General features: G+C 39.1%; 2 protein-coding genes across 2 annotated transcripts in view; one reads left to right on the forward strand and one right to left on the reverse strand.

The window, feature by feature from the left end:
* Window positions 1-838: 838 nt before the first annotated feature.
* dgat1a (diacylglycerol O-acyltransferase 1a) lies at window positions 839-14,973 on the reverse strand. The gene is made up of 17 exons (XM_005740597.2): window positions 14,488-14,973; window positions 12,713-12,800; window positions 6,738-6,778; window positions 6,389-6,474; window positions 5,851-5,903; window positions 5,354-5,459; window positions 4,988-5,116; window positions 4,612-4,686; window positions 4,245-4,348; window positions 4,066-4,104; window positions 3,566-3,607; window positions 3,374-3,418; window positions 2,979-3,091; window positions 2,635-2,700; window positions 2,383-2,470; window positions 2,126-2,188; window positions 839-2,046 (listed from the first exon to the last, which is right to left on the reverse strand). Exons 1-17 carry the CDS (start codon window positions 14,751-14,753, stop codon window positions 1,900-1,902), a joined length of 1,551 nt encoding a protein of 516 aa, XP_005740654.1. The 5' UTR covers window positions 14,754-14,973; the 3' UTR covers window positions 839-1,899.
* A 262-nt stretch (window positions 14,974-15,235) lies between these two features.
* The window catches only part of LOC102194161 (TBC1 domain family member 20), a 12,173-nt gene continuing 4,940 nt past the window's right edge, over window positions 15,236-22,468 (forward strand). Inside the window, exons 1-8 of the mRNA XM_005740598.2 lie at window positions 15,236-15,333; window positions 15,434-15,508; window positions 16,245-16,299; window positions 18,135-18,265; window positions 18,390-18,470; window positions 18,945-19,131; window positions 19,220-19,321; window positions 21,810-21,951. Of these exons, the coding sequence (XP_005740655.1) occupies window positions 15,439-15,508; window positions 16,245-16,299; window positions 18,135-18,265; window positions 18,390-18,470; window positions 18,945-19,131; window positions 19,220-19,321; window positions 21,810-21,951 (768 nt within the window). The 5' untranslated portion in view covers window positions 15,236-15,333; window positions 15,434-15,438. The remainder of the gene's footprint in view (window positions 15,334-15,433; window positions 15,509-16,244; window positions 16,300-18,134; window positions 18,266-18,389; window positions 18,471-18,944; window positions 19,132-19,219; window positions 19,322-21,809; window positions 21,952-22,468) is intronic.

Below are 22,468 nucleotides of genomic sequence, written 5' to 3' on the forward strand. Positions count from 1 at the left end.
TCTGGTGTCACACAATAACCGTATCTCACATCTGACAAAATTCAGAACTGGGTCACATTTGCAGATGAAAGTGGGTCAGACAAAAAGTGTCATTTGTGCAATGAAATACTAATAAAGTGATCAGAATGATGCTTTACTTTTGTGTTTTCAGGAAAAGAAAAATTATAGCTTTAAAACTGAGATTTGGTAAAATATTTCAGTTTGAGCTTAGTGCAGTAAATCTTAGGCTCCCGCACAAATCACCATACCATACAAAGAAGCCCACTTGCTACATAGATAAAAGTTAAACTACCTTTCCTACATTTTGGATTATATTACAAGTATTTGGCATCAAATCTAACAGCATTTTTCTTCATTTTAAATGCAAGCATTTTCCCCTCCTTTTTACAGCAGGCACTTAGTATTCAGTAAGGAATGCCAACACTCAGTTCTATTACTGGTGCTCAAGGACAGTTTTTCCCTGAATTATGATCAAAAAGGAAAGAATGCAACCATTTTTAAACAAAAGGCTGTCACTTATCTTTCAAAGATTGATAAAATAAGAACATCTTCCTACATCAATTTATGGTATGTTATCCACACTGGCAGTAGTGTCATGTTCTGACAACATCTAGATCAAAGAAATGGACTCAACAAATACTGTAAATCATCCAACGTGATCAGGCTGTTTCAACTGCCTTCTTTAAATTAACGCAGCTTCAGTTTTCCCTTTTAACAGCAACGTCAACAAGCAGATTACAGAACAGAAATCTCAGCACAAATTTGTTTTCTTTACATGATTGATACAACTTAAAATAATGCATCCATTGAAATCTATTGCTTCAGTTAACTGCATGCATCTCAAGTGCAAAAAACATTCATTGGTTTAATCTGGCAAATCAAACACTTAAATCATTAGTTTAAACACAAAATACCACATGTGATTTCAAGATGGCACAATCAAACATCCAGCAAATACAATACTGCAAAACTATAAAATAAACTCTACAAATCAAAGGCAGTGCAGACACAAGATGATGATAAAGCCAAGGCAAGTAAGCCGGCAGCACGTGCTCTTCCGCTCAAAGCTTGCATTGATTTTGTTTGACATACAACTGTACAAATAAATCCACATCAACGTCCTGGTGCTCAGTCTTTTTGGAGAGGAATCCTTGTTTCCTTCAGTTTTTTACCTTCGGACATTTTCAATGTCATTTTTAATATACCGTCCGTAATACTGGAAGTTATATTGCATCCAAGGATACATGCAAAAGTCAGTCTGGTCTATGTCAAGCCATGGAGATTCTTAAGTGGTTGACCAGGATGTCAGGCTTTAGCTTGTAGAAGTTTACTGGCTTTAACATTTAAAAGTGTTGCCTCTGGATATACAAAGATGCTCCTCAGCCCCTGATATAGAATCCCCATTTTCACATAGTTTCTCTGGAAGAAGGATCCTGGATCCAGGCTGTAGCTTGTGCACAGTTGGCAGTGGTTCACACTTGTTGCACCTGCTGGTATGTGCATTCTTAAACATTCACTGAGCGGAGGAGCGTGTAGTTTTTATTAGTCTTCCCACTTTTAAGATGAATGTATTAAAGCAGAGGAGTCCCCAACCCCCAAAGAAGTCTAACCTTTGAGCCAATGAACGGTAGATTAAACCACTAGCACCATATATTTGTTTTCGTACAGTGGATTGCACAGTTGGAGGCTGACAGGGGTGCAGTGTGAGACTAGACAAGACTCCTAAATATCCAAAATCATTTCCTGATGGTTTCCTAATGTGCAAAAATAAAGTCACAACTTTCGTGCCAAAGCTTCAACAGCTTCATAAACATGAGCTTGCCATGGATTCCCTTGAACCTGCTCTATAATACCTCATTGGTGTGTTCCGCAGACTAGTGTGTGGGTGTCTGTCCTGTGTTATGTAGTGCTCCCGTAATGAATGACATAGTAGTCATGGACGTACATCAACACGGCGATGGGCTGTCCAATTATGAGTGAGATCCACACGGCCGCGTTGCCGTAGTTTCCGTTCAGGAAGCGACTTACGAACAAAGCCAGAGGAACCTGAAGGGTTTAAAAAGTCAGAGGTGAATGCATGTGTATGCCTCAGTATATAATGAAATGAATAAATATAGGGCCTTACCTGAGCCATCATTCCCATGAATGCCCACAGTCTAAACATCTTGAGAGGAACGCTCACCAGGTACTGAGGAAAGAAACAGATTCCCTTTTTTAGAACTCAGCAGTTGCATTTATAACAGTGATGCTGTAAGCTAGCAACTCTTCTTTCAGTTTCTGTGCATGCACCAGGAACCTCTGAATTTCTGCCCTCATGTAGGAATAAAACATTTAGTAAAAACAGCCATCAAAGGTGTTTGAGGCTAAATGTTGCTCAGTTACCTCATGGAAAAAGGCAGAAGCCAGAAAAACAGCAGTTTGAGCCAGAAATTTGTTCACCCCCTTCCTCAACATTGGCTTATAGAAATGTCTGCAAAACAGGGAAACAGACAAATGACTCCTGGTCTTTCTTTTTATATCTGGGTCTAACTATATATGCACTATTAATGAGACTAAAGCCAATCAAACCATGTGGCAATACTGATTTAAAATAAATAAATAAATTAAGACTTGTCATTAGAGCTTACTGCTCACCTCAGGCACCACTTGTGCACTGGGATGTTCCAGTTGGCCCAGAAGTATGTGACAGTCTCAGAGTTCCTGAAATCAAGAGCAGTTTAAGGAACTGATGTCAAAACTGCAGTGCGATTTGAATCAATATTTCTAGGAAAACACTCTTTGAAACCTATGTGATACATCATCTGTTGCATTTGGAAACACCATCACTTCTACATCTGACAGACTGCACAACATCATATTAAAGTAACAGAAAAATGGAAGAAGCAAATAAATAAATAAATAAATAAATAAATAAATAAATGAATGAATGAATGAAAGATGAGAGGAGTCACACAGAAAATGTATGCTTGACGACTCACCACCAGTCCCTGTAGAACTCCCGGTCTCCAAACTGCAGGAGCTCTGCCACAAAGTTCAGAGAGGAATGGAAAAACCAATAGAAGAATATTAACCATATTAGATGGTTAGGAACCTGGGAGGAGGCAGCCAGGGGGCAGGATTAGAAAAGGAGAGAGGAAAAGGTGTCTAGGTTGGTACGGTTGAACTACTGTTGACTAACAAATGTAACTCTTGAGACCTCTTGAGATGAGCACAGAATAAATTCCACTTTAAAAATGTTAAAATAATACAAAACACCCCCCCCCAAAAAACGACAATACCAGAATAAAGGAATTCATTTGACTGTTTAATTTAGATCACTAATACTAATAACAGATCACTGATAAAGTCTCTGATGGGCAGTCTAGATACTCACAGCTAGTTTCAGCAGCCGCTCCACCATCCTAGAAAAGTCCATTTCCTTGAAGAAGTAATAAAAAATAAAAAAAAATAAAAAAAAAGATACCTTTTCTTTATAAGACCGCTCCAGTTTCAGGCAAATATTTTTGACTCTTGCTTTATTGGAGCCATTGTAAGTGATGCAGTGAGTGTCTATGTTTATACACACCTGGAACGGTTTCATTGAGTTCTGAACACTTGGGACCATCCACTGGAAGACACAGACTTAGTTTTTTTTTTTTGCTGCTTTTCCACAATATACTCAAAGAAGAAATGTGTTCGAACTAGGCATATCACAATTTCAGGTTTTCACTAAACAATGTAAGAGAATGACAGATACACAATATTCAGCTACAGAAAACAAACTATAAGTCAAATCTAAATATATTTATTGCAGGCAGCATTTTCCGGCTCCAAGGTTTCAGCATGTGGTAATGGAGTAGAAGCAGAATGGTAACGGCTATACGGGGCATGCCAACTTTGTAAATTTGATGCAAGAATCTGCTGGTGTGTGAAAGAAGTAACTGTAGCATCAGAAAAGTGAGCAAAGACCATTGTTATTTCACGACACCCCCGATTTAAATCACATTTGACTGATCAGTTATTTAATGCATGCATACAGTGTAGGATCAGCATGCTTGCTAAGGGTCTGGTAAATATTCTACATACCTGCTGTATTAATCCCACCAACAACTGCATGAGGAAAAGCTGGAAGAAAAGAACACGTTAAGATTTAAACAAAACATTCACACATTCATCTCCTCGTTTGTGATTGCGATTCATTTTCTGTCATTATAATTAGGTCACTAACTAAAATTTTGGGACCGTTTCTGATAGTTTCCTCTCACCATTTCAAAAAGTCTTCTGATCAGAAACCTTTTGCGTATCCGTGGAGAGCGTGGGAAGTTGAGCTGGTAGCAGAGAGTTGGTGCAAAGATGAAGTAGTACATGTCTAAAGACAAACACAAACAGGTCACATCAATGTGTCACATTAATGACTTGATCCTACACTTTCTGACTTTGATACTGGAATGTTTTAAAAAAAAATTAATAAGACCTTGTGAGAAACGACATTTACTGGCTATACAAAGAGATACTCCTCAGCCCCTACTTTAACAAGTTAATATTTACACAGCAAATATTTTGACCCACTAATTTTCTTTCTCATTGTTGTTGGTAGCAATGTCCATCTGCACTAACTGTGCAGTCTGTTACCTCTGTGTGTGAGGTTGCCTGGGTAGGAGACATTGGTGTTAACCGCTGACCCGTTGGACTGTGCCACAATTGGACCTGAATGTGGCAGATTAGAATTTCAAGCATCATTCAATTTTATTTTATTCATTATGGTGTATTAAAATGAATCCACAGTAATATAAGCTACATCCACGGTCAATTGAAATAGCGCCAGCTATTCTATGAAAGAGTTGCACATGTTACTATACCACCACTAGATGGCAGTATAAGCAAAACAGTGCAACAAATCTCTGCGGGTATGAATCATCTATTGAATTCATTCACAGATATGAGTAGTTTTGTTGACCTTAGTCACAATGACTCAACAGCCCAGCAGTTCCTATGCTAATATACTTACACGAATATGACCGTGTCATTCTTTTAGCTTTGGCTTGTCTGATTTCTCTGCACCACTTGTTGGAGTCCATGTAGGAGTACAGCTTGAGAAACAGCACTGTGTAGGTGCTTAAGGAGAGCACACCACCCACTGACACAGACACACACAATGTACGAGTCACTAGCAGTGTGCAATAGATGACATAGTCCATAATAAATAAATAATGAACCAAGCATAGCTGGGTATGTGTACAGATTGACTCACTGGCTCACTCATATTCACCTTAAAGTACTTGACATTATTGCTCTCATTTGTTCTAATTTTCTAAACAGAAGACCCACTCTTGTGTAAAAAAGAATAAAGCATAAAAAAAAAAAAATCATGTACCTGGTGTGATTGAGGTCACAGTGAGTACTGAGGCTGAAGGAAAGATTAACAAGGATGTCAGATTAAACAAGTGAAGAATCAGCCCTGTAGTTTCGGAGATTGTGCCCTAGAAAGAATAAAGGACAAAAAGTAAGCAATATTTTATTAATACTTTCAGTATTTTTTCTCTTAAGGAACTGTGCTATCTAATCTGGATCAGCTTCAGTGTTCTTATCGGATTTAAGAGCAGGTATAAAAAGAGGTGGCGCTGTGATGTTGAATTTACTTTGAAGACTTCGGCAACTGAAAAGCACCTGTTTCAAGCACACATGGGAGATCACAGAACGACAACCTTCTAATCAAATCCACTTTCTTTGTACTGTAAGAAAACAGTGTTATCACATCAACAAATAAGCTTACTGAGGTCGAAGAGTCCCAGACGAAGAACTGAGCATCACAAGTTAAATGAAAATTTAATCCAACACAGAAAAACACATCATATTAGTGTAGGGACTTACCACAGCCAGACGCCGCTCTATGTACAAGGCCGCTAAGATGAACACATTGGACACTAAAACACAAAAACAGTACTCAAACTCTATGAGATGCAATGCCATAAAAATCTAAATCACTCATTACTCTGTTTATTTCAGTCACGAACTTCAAAAGAGAATTTGAAGAACATTTAAATATGACCTTTGTTTTAAGTTCTGCTTTCACCCTAGTACTGATTACCTGTGTTGTAAAACACAGACTGCATCAAGAATCAACTGTATCCAAGTAAATAAAATCTGAACAATCAGCAAAATATATTATACACAGAGGCTCACATGAACTGCACTTCTATGTGGCAACATTGCACATATGAGCCACTGACAAACTTATTTACTCTGGATCCATTTACATCTTTTGTACTTAAAGAAGCTGTTAATAACCACTACACAGCAATACAACTACAAACCATGTTTGTGAATTTTATCATCTCAATCCTAAAGTCACAAATAAACACAAAGTTGTAACTCAATAACCGTGTGCAGTAAAATTAAGGCTCCGTACCAATGATTAGGCATGCTGCTGGCCAGCTGTAGGGGTCCTTTAAGAAGAGGGACACTACTTGGATAGGGTCTACCAAGATGCCATACCTGAAGAAGGAACAGAAATATATTTTACAGCTATAGGAAGTCATCTCTTAAAGTGATGCAAAAGGCTGGAGCCTGTCCAAGCTGATGTGGAACAAGAGGAAATAAGCTTCATAACCTAAGACCTGGAACAAGCTCATGCCTTAGAACATCTGTACTGCAGCAACAGTTCAAGTTGTTCTGGACGTGAAGCAGTTCTCAATACGTAAGCTCTTGTTGATTAAAACCCCCCAATAACAGCTACATAAATATAGGTGCATACTCACTTTATAATGTTCTCTAAGAAAAGTCGTGCATTACTCAGCACCTGAGAAAGATGCAACAGGACACAATATTAACATGACTCGTACTATAGAAATATTTCAAAGCATATTTTTCAAAGTTTTCAAAGTTAAAAACCCCCCCAAAAAACCCAAAAACAAAAACACTTGTCTGAATCTTCAACGTGCAAATGTAAACGTTTGTTTATACACATTGAAACTGTTGCTATTCAAATTTGATGAAAAAACAAACAAACAAAACAAAACACATTTATTCTTATGCTGGAATTTATTAAGGAGGAGGATATTAGAAATAAAAATGTTAGATGCTGAGTTATAAATAGATTAGATCCTCAGCTAAATTTAGCCACATGTTCCTGCTGTTCACATTGACACCCTGCTGAAGTGCGCTCTGATAGAAAGTGTCGAGCAAAACAAGTTTATTATTAAATTGTATATTTAAGTTCAGAGTCCAGCTTCATCTCAGCCATCGGGGCTATCAGAGAGTCTAAGATAACGCTAGACTTTGCACAATTTAAAGAAGCAACATTATATATGGGATCTCTACTGTTCTAGTTCATTTTTATATTAGTCACTTAAGCTAGTTAAGATAATGAGGACATTTGGTGTATGACATTTAATGGGGTCATGCTGCAGTGAATATCCCCACCAGCTTGCCAAACCCCGGCAGCAATGTGGTTTTGTCTGTAGTACAAACCAGTAACCTTTACTTTAGTAACCTTCAGCACAGAGGAGGCCACTGTAGCATGTCACACATTTACTGTAGCAACGTTTTGTAGAGAATATTGCAACATTGAAGATTTTCAAAGATTTGCCTTTTTCCTGCAGTGGAAACAAGGCCTACTTGTTTCCACTGCAGTGTTTTTCATTGTTACTGTTTGCCCTTTCTATGCACACCATTAAAATACTGATGGGACGTCAGTTTTCAGCACAGGATATTATAAGTCATAGGATCAGAGGGTCATAGGGTTCTAGGGAGGCTGAAGTAACAGTAAGGGCTGGGTACAGGGGCAAAATCTCTGCGCTCTGGGAAGGGTGAAGGAAAAAGGTTAATATGTCTAAAAGCTACTTTACTATAGTGTATGTTATCATTTGTAATGTTCTAGAAAATGAAATGCTATTAATAATAAATTTTTTTCGTCACATAATATACAGCTATCAAACTACACTATAGAACTATTAAATCAAAATATTACTTCTATCTACTTGTACTTTCTTTGAACAATCTATAATGCAAAATGAACATCCCTCTCTCTGATCTGGTGGATAGTAATTTTAACAATGAAAAAAGCCACTGATGTTCACTGAACCTGGCCTCTGGCAAAGATGCCCTGAGAAAACAGGTGAGAACAAAGATCAAATCTTAAAACAGGCTTTACGTCACGGTGCACTGTCCTTGTCAGCCTGTGGCCATATAAACTATTTACATGGTTTACTTGTCTGCAAATCACTTGGAACAATGCAATGAACCATTCCAAGTCTCAGGTACTCTTCCCACATCTATGACCAACAAGCTCAATACTGTGTCTTAAACCATATAACAAAGATGAAGAAGAACTGGTCGCAGCCATCTGTGCCTTGTTAGTAGCTAATGAAGTTTTCCAATTGAAAATGAACAGGTCTGATTTTGGAGAAGGGAAAACCAAACCTTAAAACCAACATCTGGTATGCAGCTATTTGCCAAGCAGATGGGTCTGCAGCAGAACGAGCAATCTTCTCTTAGAGGTCTCTATAAATGGATCATGATTCATCAGGTCAAGTCAAGTTGGCTTTATTGTCACTTCAACCATATGCAGTTTAACAGTACACAGTGAGGCGAAACAACGTTCCTCCAGGAACCAAGGTGCTACATGCAACATAAATTTACAACATAAATTAACAGAAAACACTAAACTAGCTAACTAAGAGGCCTAGTTAGCTGGCTAGCAGAGACAAGACAGACTGACCTAACATAAATTAACAAAAAAAACCTAACTATCTAAGGAAGACTTTTTTTTTTGTTATCAGACAGCAGACAAAGTGCATGTGCAAATGTGCAAACAAGAGCAGCAAAGTGACAGAATGATAGAAAAACACAACGTAACATAATAATAAGGTTTTGTGATGATGAGTTGAGGTAGTGGAGGAACAGTAAACATTCCTTAGTGTAGCAGCAGAAGTTAGTGCAAAAAGTCCAGTAATAATATTGTGCAAAAGAGCATTTACAGGTTGGTGTGTACGATGGTTTGGTGGTGTAGGTCAGTGTGTTTGCGCTTGTGTTGATTAGTCAGTCCAGTCTCAATGTTTTGAGGTAGTTGAGTTAAGCTGAGTGATAATGTGTGTGTGTGTGTGTGTGTGTGTGTGTGTGTGTGTGTGTTTATCAGTCAGTCCCTTTTTGCTGGGGAGACGGATGGCTTGTGGGAAAAAAAAGCTGCTGTTGCAGTCTGGATGTGTGTGCCCGAATGCTTCGGTACCTTTTTCCAGATGGCAGGAGTGTGAAGAGTGTGTGAGAGGGGTGTGTCCGATCAGCCACAAAGCTGGTGGCTTTGCAAATGCATCGTGTGGTGTAGATGTCCTCAATAGAGGGGAGAGAGACCCCGATGATCTTCTCTGCTGTTCCCACTATCCGCTGTAGGGTCTTGCGGTCCAATATGGCACAGTTCCCAAACCAGACAGTGATGCAGCGCTCAGGATGCTCTCGATAGTTCCTCTATAGAAGGTGGTCAGGATCGGTGGTGGAAGCAGAGCCTTTCTCAGTCTTCTCAGAAAGAAGAGACGCTGTTGGGCTTTCTTGTGCAGGGAGCTGGTGTTGAGGGACCAGCCGAGGTCCTTCTCCAGGTGGACGCCCAGGAATTTGGTGCTGTCGACGATCTCCACAGAGGAGCCGTTGATGCTCAGCGGTGAGTGGTCGCCTCGTGTCTTCCTAAAGTCAACAACCATCTCTTTTGTCTTGTCAACATTCAGAGACAGGTTGTTGTCTTTACACCAGTCCGTTAGTCTCTGCACTTCCTCTCTGTACGCTGACTCGTCGTTCTTGCTAATGAGACCCACCACGGTCGTGTCATCAGCGAACTTAATGATGTGACTTGAACTGTGTGTTGCTACACAGTCATGAGTCAGCAGTATGAACAGCAGAGGACTGAGCACACAGCCTTGTGGGGCCCCAGTGCTCAGTGTGGTGGTGCAGTTCCCGATCCGTACTGACTGAGGCCTTCCGGTCAGAAAGTCCAGGATCCAGTTGCAGAGGGAGGTGTTCAGGCCCAACAGGCTCAGCTCAGGTAACAATCAGAAAACAAGACTATTCTAAAACAAAGCTTAAAAAAATGTTTCATGAACCTCAGAATCAATTTCATCAGATCACAAATCAAATGGTAACAAATAATCTATGCAGGTGCTGAGGACAAATATAAACAAAAGGTATTCTAAAAGTCTCAAAATCCCATGTAGACTTTGTTCCCAGGGTTCAGATACTAGATGATGACAGCTCAGTAATTACACAACATGAGAAGTATTTTATCCTGCCAGCAATGCAGAGGATGGAGTACCAAGAATATTGAGTTTTCTCTCACAAGAAGAATTTCTTACTAGTATTTTGGGCTATTTTCTTAAAAACTTAGTTTTTCCCTGTTATTTTGTGTTAAATCTTACAAAAAAAAAAAAAAAAAAATCATGGCGGGCACAAAATACATCTATATTCCCATCTCTAGAAGCATGCACTTCTACAGCTGACATTTTAGGAATTTATCTGATGGTCCTTGTTATCGAGGACCGAGTACACAACTTACTGAACTCCTAAATATACACACATTCAAGGCTCTGGGGGTCCACTTTACATTTTTACAGCCTGATCCTAAAGCATCCTCTGAAAAATGTCTAAAGTGAACACCATCCCCGTTGGGTATGTGGTGACCACAAAGTGAAAGATGTGCTGAGCGGCAATCTAAACCTTCAAAAACGGGAATAAACCCGTCATAGAACCACCCACACACACACACACACACACACACACACATACAGAAATCTGCATAGATACATCCAGACAGAGCAATCATGCAAGTACATCTACACACAGATATGCAAAGCACACACACATACACACACACACACACACTTAGAGTCAAATTCCCTTTCATGTGGATTACAGCTAACTGGATATTTCTAAATCTAGATGTCTAATATAAGGCTAAAACTGACAGGATTCTCTGGGGCACTGCAGGCTGTCTCTGGAGACAGACACCCATACTTCCCTCACTGGACTGAGGCAGAAGCTCTTGTTTCTAAATGAGGTTAACAGTCCTGAAGTCTCCTCAACACAGAGGGACATGACATATTTAACTAAAATGCCTGCATTCAGCCAACTTCAACAGAAGTATCTTGCTGTATGAAAGCCAGGTTGGCCAATTTAGTTATTAATGTTAGTAGCACTACAAAGTATAGCAGCCACAATGGTTAGTCTTTGCATACACTGTAGCAAACCATTTGAATTATTTTAAAAGTAGCTCCAGCAAATGTTACTTTCAAATAACTAGCTAGCATTAACAATAACAATACTAGCAAGCATTGTGAGCTATTGTGAATGAAGGAATTTCTTTGTCATTACTAATAAAAATGTCCCTGCTACAGCTAGAAAATTGAGTTTTTCATAGAACTGATAACTGTTAAGGATGTTGGCTCACTAAAAATTTACAGTAAAGAAATCACCACAATATTAGATATGGGTCCAGTTAGATCAAAGTTAGAGCTGAAGCATTTTGAGTCAATCTTTTTGGAAAGAATCATCACGAATGATCTCCAGAGTTCTAATTTATTTATTTATGTTATTTTGCAGCTTTCCCCACATGAATTAAAAGATAAACGCCGTCTGAAAGGTCCTACGGACAGTTAGCACAAAAAAAAAAAAAAAAAAAAAAAAAAAAAAAAAAAATTTTTTTGTTTACTAATACTGTTAAAAAAAAAAAATCTACATACCTTGGAGCAGATGACCTACTCAATAAGACTCCAAAATGAAATAGGAGAGACAAGATAGGAGGAACAGTGCCATTTAACCATTGAAAGAGATTCACTGCCATTATATGAGGAGAAAGAAGTCCTCTTTTTTTCTGTTTTACTGTGATTCTAATCCCACAACCTCTTGTTTTTTTGTTGCATGTTTTGCGTGATGCTCATTTATTTTTTTTGCCCAATATACAAAACTCAAATAAAAACTTAAAAGACAGGACCCTTTTACTGTGAGGAGAGAGTGTTAACCACTGCGATGCCACGCTGTCCTAAATCACTAATAAAAGGAAAACAATTTGGCAGCAAATTAAAGACCCTCGCGTAATATAAGCCCACCTAACAAAGTTCACTTTTGATGAGAAAGTTCAAACAAGCTCACTGAGATTAAACTGTAGCTTACAAACACGCCTCTTATCAAAAATATAGAAATATCTACAAGAAATGGCAACCCAGGCCAGAGCAAAACCAAAAGAAAAAAGAAAAAGAAAAAAGTACTTATGTGGCTAATCTGCAAGTGTTATGAGAGATAACACAAAAGTCGATTTATCAGCGTTCCTGCAGACAACACAACAAGTTAATGTGTCACAACAAGTTAATGTGTCACAAAAAGTCAATGTAACAACAGGTCTAACAGGAAGCCCAGAGGGATGTGTACTTTGTGTGGGCTGGAACTTTTGTTTTGCTGCAGTAGTTTGGAGTTTTATACACTTTGGGTGGGTGGGTGAGTGGCTGAGTGAGTGAGTGAGTGAGTGAGTGAGTGAGTGAGTGAGTGAGTGAGTGAGAGAAGTGGCAAAGAATAAGAATAACCATACATGAGCTGTTGAGATTAGAGAGTAATTCTTTGAGATTTCTTGCATGAGCCTTGTCCAGACAAGTAAGATTTAGGTGAATGAGGGGTCTAACTTTCTAAATGTTACAGTTTTCGAAGCAACGGTGGCATACATTTTTATTTCTGCGTGGACATGTAATGAGGTTTAACTCACCAGCATGACAACACACCAGTTGAGGATTCCTCTGTAGTTGCTGTAGCCGCTGGCTGAGCTCAAGAGAGACTCCTGTAGATTGTGACACCTGTAGAAAAACACACAGTCGTTCACCATTAAATTTTAGACGGTAATCAAATGATTAGCACTCTTTCCTGTCTCACTGTCTCCACAAGCTAAGGGGGGGAATCTAGTTAGGGCAACAGGATTGATTTTACAACTCTTACAAAGCACCGATAACTCAGAGTGAGTCATTTATGATTAACACATTGAGAAATCCTTCAAAAATGACACACGTGTGACTTCATGTTGAGGACCAGCTATGCTGAACTTCCCTTACTTAGCTTATTTTTCTTGATGGACCGATTACCACTTTCTGGGTGGTAATGCACTTAACAACAATGTGGTATAATCTGACATTAAAGTTAATATCAACTTCAAGTTGGGATCAGAGGAAAATTATTTAATTTCTATACCAGCTTTTACGTGGATGAATCACACACTGCAGTTAAAAGGTTTACATAGCACTGCCCCCAATCTATGCTTTAGAAAACTGAAGCTGTTCATCAAGAAACCATAAAGGAACTTTTACACAGCCATAGGTGATAAAGGGTGAACGAGGACAGAGGAGGAGAAGACTGGTCAGAGGAAAATGGTTAAGAGGTGAGGAGATTGAGCAATAACAGCGAGTTAGGAAAACTGTAGAGAGGGCAAGAGGATGGAAAAATAAAGGAGGAAAAACCAAAGTGGTTTTTAACATAGTGCCAGCATGAGAAATGTGCAGAAATGCATGCAAACAGTAGACATGCTATCGCCAAAGCATGTGTCACAAGAACACATCACTTGCCTACGTCAGCTGGCTGGGATCCAATTAAAATAAAAAGGAATCACAAATTAAAATCACCTTCCTTTTACTGGGTATTAAAGTGCCGTATTAGGACCCTGGCCTTCACACCAATTACAAGGATGTAGAAATTCCATGGGGTAATCAAGAAGGCATGGCTTCAACCTAAAGAAATGCATGCTTTAAATAGGTAGGCAGATCTGAGAAGCTGGTGTGGTGCCCATAGGGTGAAGCACGGGCTATTGTTTGCAGCAAGGTCGGTCATACCCTACCTGTTCTCCTGACACACCCTGTATACAAACTCAAAGCCACCCTCTGTTCAACAAGTGAGTGAGTGTCCTGCCAAAGAAGTCTGTTACTACTATTCATTTTTATATTGCTTCAAAATTAGAGACATCTGAGACAAACTCTCCATCGATCTGCTGACTATTTTCTTAAATTATTTATTATTGGCCTGGCAAAAGAGCAAACTCCAGCTAATAAAAAAGCAAGCAATGAAAGTTATGTCAGTTTGTTTATAAAGCTGGAAATAAAAAAGCTCCCCAGGCCTGTGGCAGACTCTCACAGATTGCATTCATGCAAGGCTATTAAAGAAATGTAGAAAATGCAGAAAAAAAACAGGGGATGAACGAAGGCAACTCAAAAGGAGGCATTTAAAGCTTATGGAAATGTTAAGATTAAGTGCAACTTTTGGGTTTCTGCAACTTTTTTTTATTTTAAAATGCCCACTAGCTCAAGAACAGCTTTGTAAGAAATAAGTACCAGTCATGAAACGGCAATTAAGCTACTGGAAACAATGGAGGAAGAACAACGACTCTGGCTAAATTACACATGAATGAAAAGGGGAGGAGGAGTATGAGATGTACCCCTCTGCTAACAATTTACCGTTAACGTCTGTACGTAATGCTGGAACGTTAACGTCAAAGGTTACCTGAGCTTTTCGTTGATATCTTCTACCGCACTCCTCTGTTTCTTCGGACTGTTTGCGAGCTGCTGCTGCTGTGTTGACTTCCCCATTTCTTTCTCCACATTGCCGTTATTGTTCGCATGCTTCTGGACCTTGTCTGCGGCTTTTTCTTTAGCGGAACACGGTGGAGGTTTCTCCCCTGCGTCTTGCCTCTTGGTTTGCTTGGTGCTGGTGCTGGTGGTCCTCCTCCGGCGGGTTACGGGCCCTCTCGTCTCGGCTGTTTCGCTCATTTCCGCGGCTTCAGTCACGCTGTTTCTACCTGCTCGACATTGTTGGTCAAACTGCCCGCCGCTCGTTTGTCCCTCAGTAACTTCACAACAGGAGCTGAACAAACAGCAGCGGGATGTTCTTCCTCCTGCACTGTGAGCGCTGGTAATGAGAGGGGCGGTTCATTACGACGGCTCAAGGTGCATTTGTCAGAAAGGGTTGCCAGTTCTGTATTTTCAGCTAACATCCCCCGTTCGTAAAGAAAAAAATAAAAATAAAGCAATCACAGTGTCCTGTCCGTTTTTTCTTTGTTATTTGCAATTACGATACAAACACTCACTTTTTTCCTTATAAAAAAAGTTACTGCATAAGAACATTTCTGTCTCAACATTTATTATACAAAGTATAATTGCCTGTGTCACTCACATGTATGGACTACAAATCTGTGATCAAGTCAGGTTGCAGTGCGAGTGAAAGGAAAACCAATAGTATACGTCCTTTTGGTCACGTGGTATTTCTGACCAATTGCATTGTAGCTGAGAACGCTCGCTCGGTTGAGTTAAGTAGCGACAGCTGTTGAGGGAAGCTTCGTCGCTGGGACAGGTATTTTCAGTGTTTTTTCACCTGTTTACATACATATTTTTAATTCTTTAACTCACATATGTTACGGTGTAAACTCGGAGATTCCGTTGTCTGCTTTTAGAGGGAATGAAAAGACTCAAGAGGAAGAAACAGAACGGCGGAGTTGTGGTGAATGGGAATGGATCTTTCACAAGAGGTACGCGATGACAGCTAACAGACTTTGTTTTTGAAGAAGAGATACTACATTCAGTCGCTTAAGACGTCTTATTTTAAAGTTATACCGTTTTATTACGATGGCTGCTTCGATAACATCTGTACGTGCAGGCAAGCAAAACTAGACCAGACTAGACTATGTAGCTAATTCTAATTTAATCTAATATTACTGCAGTCAAGTGACAGCAACTAAAAATGTGCTGCTTTGTTTACAAGAGGGCAAACTTTAGCTGCTTGCGTGGCAGCCTGTCAGGCAGACTGGGCTGCTTGGAAATTTACAGCTGACAGTCTGGCAGGGAGGAGACGGAAAAGGTGCTTTTGGTCAGCGATCCAGCAAAGCTGATACTTGTTTTGCGTTTAACTCACACTGGCTGCAATCTAAAGCATAGCATTTAGATAACTTTATGATCATTGATCCTAATGGCTTTGCTTGCGTAAATGACTTTTGAAAAAAGGCAATGTCTTTTAGTATGAAATGAATGAAGAAACACCTGGTTTGTCTGTGCAGGTTAGTAAAATAAGTATAAATCTTTGGGTTTGCCTTCAAAGCCATAATAGTGTGATTTTAAACGTGATCCTCAAGTCTCTGTCCTTATCCATTTTTCTTCCCCCCTAACTTTCTTCTCTCTGTGTGGACGCTCTCACACAACTCTGCTTCATCCATACCACTCGCATTTACTTTGTTTTCTTACACCTCCATCTCTGCCTGTTTGTTACAGAGCCAGGTTGTGGGAGGAAGCAGAAGCTGGCTGAGATCCATCAGGCTTTGATCAGGTTAATATCACAGTGTGTCTCTTGAGTGTGCTTACTCCACAAAAACTGGACATGCGAATTTAAGCAGATGAAGAGCAATTTTACACTCTTGAGCTATGTGCTGCCAGTCATGGGACATCCAGATTTGTGTATTATGTTCTAGGAGTGAAATAAAACAGGAAAATAGTTGCTTCAGCGAACATGAAAAGCCTGACAATCTTCTTCATCATTTTAGAAGCCTAAAAAGTGGATCTTTTTTTTTCAATATTTTCTATGGTAATAAATACCTCAGATAGTTCTACAACTCCAGGGCATAAGGCATATTTCCACTGGAGAAATCCCCTCTACCTTCTTATCCAATACACTATTTCACAATTAGATGGCACAAATTTATCAACAGACAATAACTTTTATACGCACATGTGGTGATTACTCTGGTGTGTTCAGGAATATTATGATGTAATCATAAGGACCTTTAAACTGTGTCCTAAAATGTGCTATACAGTTAAGTCCACACGTTTTTGGGTAGTGATACATTTTTTTTTTCTAATGTTGCCTCTGTACATCACCCCAGTGAATTTCAAATTTAAAACTGAAATAAAACAATCAAGATGTGATTGAAGTGCTGACTTTAAGCTGTAATTCAAGGGGTTTCACAAAGATATTGCATTAACTGTTTGAAAATTATAGCAGTTTTTATAGCTAGTCCCTCATTTTCAGCAGCTCAGAAGTAATTGGACAATTGACTGATTAGCACTTTCATGGCCAGGCAAAGCCTGCTCCCTCATTAATTCATGACAAATTACACAGATAAAATATCTGGAGTTAAATTGAGGTGTTCAGTCAGGAGCTGTTCATCTGAATTTAATTTAGAAGTCCAAAATTGATGTTGATGAAAGTGACAGGGGCCATCATTAGTCTGAATAATCCCCAAATAAACCTATCAGAGAGCGAACACAGGAACTTTAGGAGTGATCAAAATCATGTGGTTCATCACTAGCCAGTGAATTCACTTGGGAAGATGATGCCAAAACAAGATCTTGCCAAATCAAGAACACTCTCTTTGTGAAGTAGGTGTTTCATTCTTAAGGTCTTCAATCAAAAGACACCTTCATGAATGGAAATGCAGAGGGTTTACAATAAGGTCCAAACTACTGGTTCATTCAAGAATTGTATTAGACTTTTCTAGAGAACATCTAAAAGAGTAGCAACAGTTCTGGAAAAAAGATGAAAATAAGATTAACTAGTGCCAGAATGATGGGGAGTTAAGTATGGAGAAGTAGAAAACCACTCATGATCCACATTATCTGTCAAACACAGTGTTTACTATGTTATGGTATGGGCATGTATGGCTGCCAGTGAACGCGGAGCACTAGTCTATAGTGATGAGACTCTTGATTGAAGCAGCAGGGTTCATTCTACTCAGATTCAGCCAAATTCTGCAAAACTGATTGGACAGCGGTGGGAATTCCAAAAGGGTACTGCAAAAACAGCTCAAGAGAGAATTATTATTATTTTGGGGGGATTCTCTTCAATGACCAAGTCATATTTGGTCATGCACATGTGTTCTAGACTTCAGGCAGTAATTTTTAAAAGAATTTTTATTAAACTACTTAAAATGACTCCAATTAAATTTCAGCCTGTGAGAGTAATTTAAATTAAATTAACATATAAATAGTGCTGACCTGTTGAACATAGTAATTTTTTAATTCTACAAAAAATGCATTAGCTGTTTTCTTAGTTTATTTAAATCAGAGGTAGGAGTTTCTAACTGGTACAAAGGTACAAATTTTAGATACTATGAGCAGACTGTAAGTAATATAAAAATTGTCTAATTTTGGCTTTTGAATGAACAGTGATCCAGTGGACATTGAGACCTTGAGGAGAGCGGCAGTCAGTAAAGGAGGACTGCTCACTGATGAGCTAAGGAGAAAAGTATGGCCCAAACTACTGAACATAAATGTCTATGAGCTACCACATAAACCTGGTTAGTATACACTTAACTTAATGCGTGGTTAGTGTTTGATGAACTGCATAAATAAGTAATAAATTAAGTGCTCCTAGTGCAAACAATGCTAGCAACAATAAGGGAAATATTTCTTTTGTTTTAGGTCGAGATGTGAGGGAGAACCACAAAGACTACAACCAAGTAGTCCTTGATGTCAGGAGGTCGATGAAGCGTTTTCCGAAAGGTGTGTGTGGGTGGGTGGGTGTGTTTTATCTCTAAAGATAGCAGCATAGCGCAATGTGCCATTTGTTAAACTGTAACCCTGACCTTACAGCAACATAGAGTTATCTTGTGAGTAATTTATAAACCAAGTTTAATCTTCACAGGAGGAGTTCTCACTTTTTTGAGCTGAGAGTGTTGTTGTATTTTAAATTCAACAGCACTACTGTTGTTTACAGAGTCAGCAAGCACGTTTGCCTTTAACTCATTCACTGCCAGCCATTGGCAGTGAATGAGTTAAACCCATTGACTCATTCACTGCAATTGACGGCTATAGACGTCAATGGCAGTGAATGAGTTAAAATCTTGCAACATAGCAGAATGAGGCCCATAGAAAACACTGGATTCTGTATTCTGAACTCTAATAATCCAATAATAAACACTTTCTAGTGTCACTTTTTGGATTACATAAATGCACTGCTCATTTGCTCTTCTGCAGGTATGCCAGCCACGGAGAGAGCAGTGCTTCAGGAGCAGCTCATCGACATCATACTGGAGGTTTTGAAGCGTAACACTCAGCTGCACTACTACCAAGGCTACCATGATGTGGCCGTCACTCTGCTGCTGGTAGTTGGGGAACGAATGGCCATCGCCTTGTTGGACACACTGTCTAATTATCACCTCAGGTTGGATATTTTATTTCCTGCTGATTCTCATACTTTTATGTATAGTTAAAATGTTTTTCCAACTTCTGCAAGTCTTCTCTCTGTGCAGGGACTTCATGGATCCTACCATGGACAGCACCAAACACATTTTAAACTATCTGATGCCTATTTTGGAGCAGGTTGATTTGGAACTGCATGACTTCATGATCAGGTACAAAAAGTAGTGACCACTAGAGGGCACCACAGTGTTGGTTTTTACCTATAATGCTTACAGGGAGAGAAACGGCTAGTGTATTTGCAATTGAATTAAAATATTACTGAAAACACATCAGCAGTTGGAGTTCAGCTATCAAATGGTACAACAGCCTGTCTGTCCTGCCAAGGTTTACACCACATTTAACTTTATTTGCGAGATAAAGTTAAATGTATTTTACTAGTGAATTCACCTAAAAATGATATATGAACAATTTGCAGTTTTGTTAAAACACAAAACAAAGGATGTCAAGAAATAGCCAGCTGCTGCAGATAATGTGTGTACGACTGCGGATGGGAATGTTTGCAAATCAATGAATCGAATCACCCTTTAAAGTATTTTTGATGTGTGCATGTCTGCAGTTTTTTTTTTTTTGTTGTTGTTGTCTTGTTGCCTGTTCATAATTGATACTGTACTGGCAACTTCCATATTTGCAAACTACCTGTCTACTTGCATACATGCTGACATAAACAGAAAAAGCACAAAAAACAAGACATTGCACTTGGAGAAAGACAGCAGGATAAACAACACCCTACTTCAAAGTTTCAGTCACCCTTTCTGCTGTGCGCTTCCTCTTCTCCTTGTCTGTCTTCTTATCTCTGCCTCTTTTATTCTGTACTTGTTCTTTTGCTCACCTTTATTTTTCTTTCTCTCCTGCTTCATTTTCAATCCCTACCCAACCCATCGCACATGCTCTTTGCCCTTTGCTCCTTCCCTCTATCGGTCCCTGCTTCTTTCCATTTGTCAGTCCCTTTATTTAGCACGCATTTGTTCTTTGTCGCTCAGTTCTCCTGTCCAGTATTGATCGGAAACTTCTAATTTGTTATTTTACTTGAGGCACAGTAGCAGGATATATGAGGTTGAAGAAAACATACTTTTCTTTCAGTTCTGTATTTTATATCTCAAGTGTTCAGGATTTCAGGATTATGACATATGTATTAAAGGCAATGAGTGGGGAAAAAAAGCTTTTGACCAACTCAGATCCAGAGGTTTTCTTTTTTTTCTGGTTTTGATCCACATGTCCTGTGTCATTGGATCACTTAAAACGGGCAGTCATATATTAAGAAAGAGTGATTGTACGTTCTCACTTTTCATACTTGACCATATGTTTAAAATGTGACTTAAAGGCATGAGTCAGGCAAACAAGTCTGACCTTTATTGTGGTCAAATGAATATATATATATATTTTTTTTTTGGGGGGGGTGGCTTCCCAAACAATGAAAGGTTCAAATGTGTCTTGTTATTTCATAGAAATTTAGGTGATAATTAATTGACTTCCAAAACTTAAGAAGTGGCCAAGAAAACAATCTGGTCGATCTTTAAAAAGAAGGAAAACATAGTCCAAGTTAGCAACACCAAAAAGCCCGGAAGACCAGATAAGACACTTGATTTTTACAAATTCTTTCCTTGGTTTAAAAAAAACAAAAACAAAAAATATCCTTCAAAATATCTAACCAAGTCAAGAACATTCTCCAGGAGGTAGGTGTGTCATTGTCAACGAAACGTCCAAACCACTGCTTACACTTAAGAACAGAAAGGCCAGATTAGACTTTGCCAGAAAACATCTAAAAGAGCTCTGGAAAAAGGAAACCAAGATGAACTCATATCAGAATTATGGAAGAGAAGAGTATGGAGGAGGAAAGAAACAACCCATGATCCAAAGCAGACCTCATCATCTGTCAAACATGTGGAGGCAATGTTATGACATTGGCATGTATGCATGCCAGTGGAACCAGGTCACTAGTGTTTATTGATGATGTGACTGCTGATAGAAGTAGCAGGATAAATTCTGAAGTGTACAGAACTATATTATCTGCTCAGATTCAGCCAAATATGGATGCTACTTAAGAGTCCAAAGGAAACTGCAAAGCAACTGACAAGTTTCTCAAGACAGAGAAAGTGGAATAAAATCAAGGTCTAACAGTACAGGGATATTTGATGATGTTCTTTCAGTCCCCGTTTGTAAAATGTTAGTTTCTCAGGTTGCGTTTGAGCCTCTGATCTATAAAAATGCCTGCAATGTCTAAATAGTTGATTAAATACTTTTCTGTAAGACTTCTTGAATTACAGCTAAAAGTGTGAACATTAATCACATATTAACTATTTTTTAATCAAAATCTGCTGTGGTGGTGTACAGAGGCAACACTGTACAGTATATACTGTTATGGTTTCAGAAATGTTTCTATTCTTGGATTTGTATTAAAATCTCTTTAATGTGGTCATCTGCTGCACTAAGACCCAGTGTAAATAAATGGGGATTATTTTGAAATGTGAATGATACAAAACCAGTCTAGAGAAGTCCGAGAATAAATAAATACAAAATAGTTCAGAAAGGATCAAACAGGGCAAATATGAACGTAGATATATGTATAAACAGGGTTACAAAAAATAATCAAATGAAATGTTAAAATAAGGTAACATGATGAAATGTGCCTTTTGTCTCTAGAGCGGAGGTTGGAACCATCTTTGCACTTTCCTGGCTCATCACATGGTACGGCCATGTTCTCTCAGAGTTCAAGCATACCCTGAGACTGTACGACTTCTTCCTGGCCTCACATCCCCTGATGCCCATCTACCTTGCTGCTACGGTATGGGCGAGAGCCAATGAGGTTGTTTTGTCAGTAATCCAGAACACGTGAATACATGTTGCCATACACACACACACACACACACACACACACACACACACACACACACACAGAGTGAGGCAGAGTACTGTGAAGTCATCAGACTAGTTAATTAGATACTTCCTAATGAGCAGATGAGAAAGAGGGGTACAGAGGGAGGGATTAAAGAGGAAAGGGAAAAAGAATGAGCAGAGAGAGCTGACTGATGTGAGAGCTTTAGTAGGAAGGACACGGAAACAGATTACAAAGGGAAAACATTTTGACTTTTTTCATCTGCTCCTCCACACTAACTGCTGCATGCCATACATGCGTGTTACTTCCAGCTGGATTGTTTCTGTCTGCTGAAGTATGTTATGTCGAGAGTGTACACAAGTCCTTTTGTTCCTTTGTGTTATTTAACTGTAGAGTCTGTGCATTTTGATTAGTGGCTTCTTGTTTGCACTTGAGGATGTGTGTGTGTGTGTGTGTGTGTGTGTGT

This window comes from Pundamilia nyererei, unplaced genomic scaffold, assembly GCF_000239375.1.
Source record: "Pundamilia nyererei isolate P.nyererei 1_Seehausen unplaced genomic scaffold, PunNye1.0 scaffold00102, whole genome shotgun sequence".
In the NCBI taxonomy this organism is placed as follows: Eukaryota; Metazoa; Chordata; class Actinopteri; order Cichliformes; family Cichlidae; genus Pundamilia; species Pundamilia nyererei.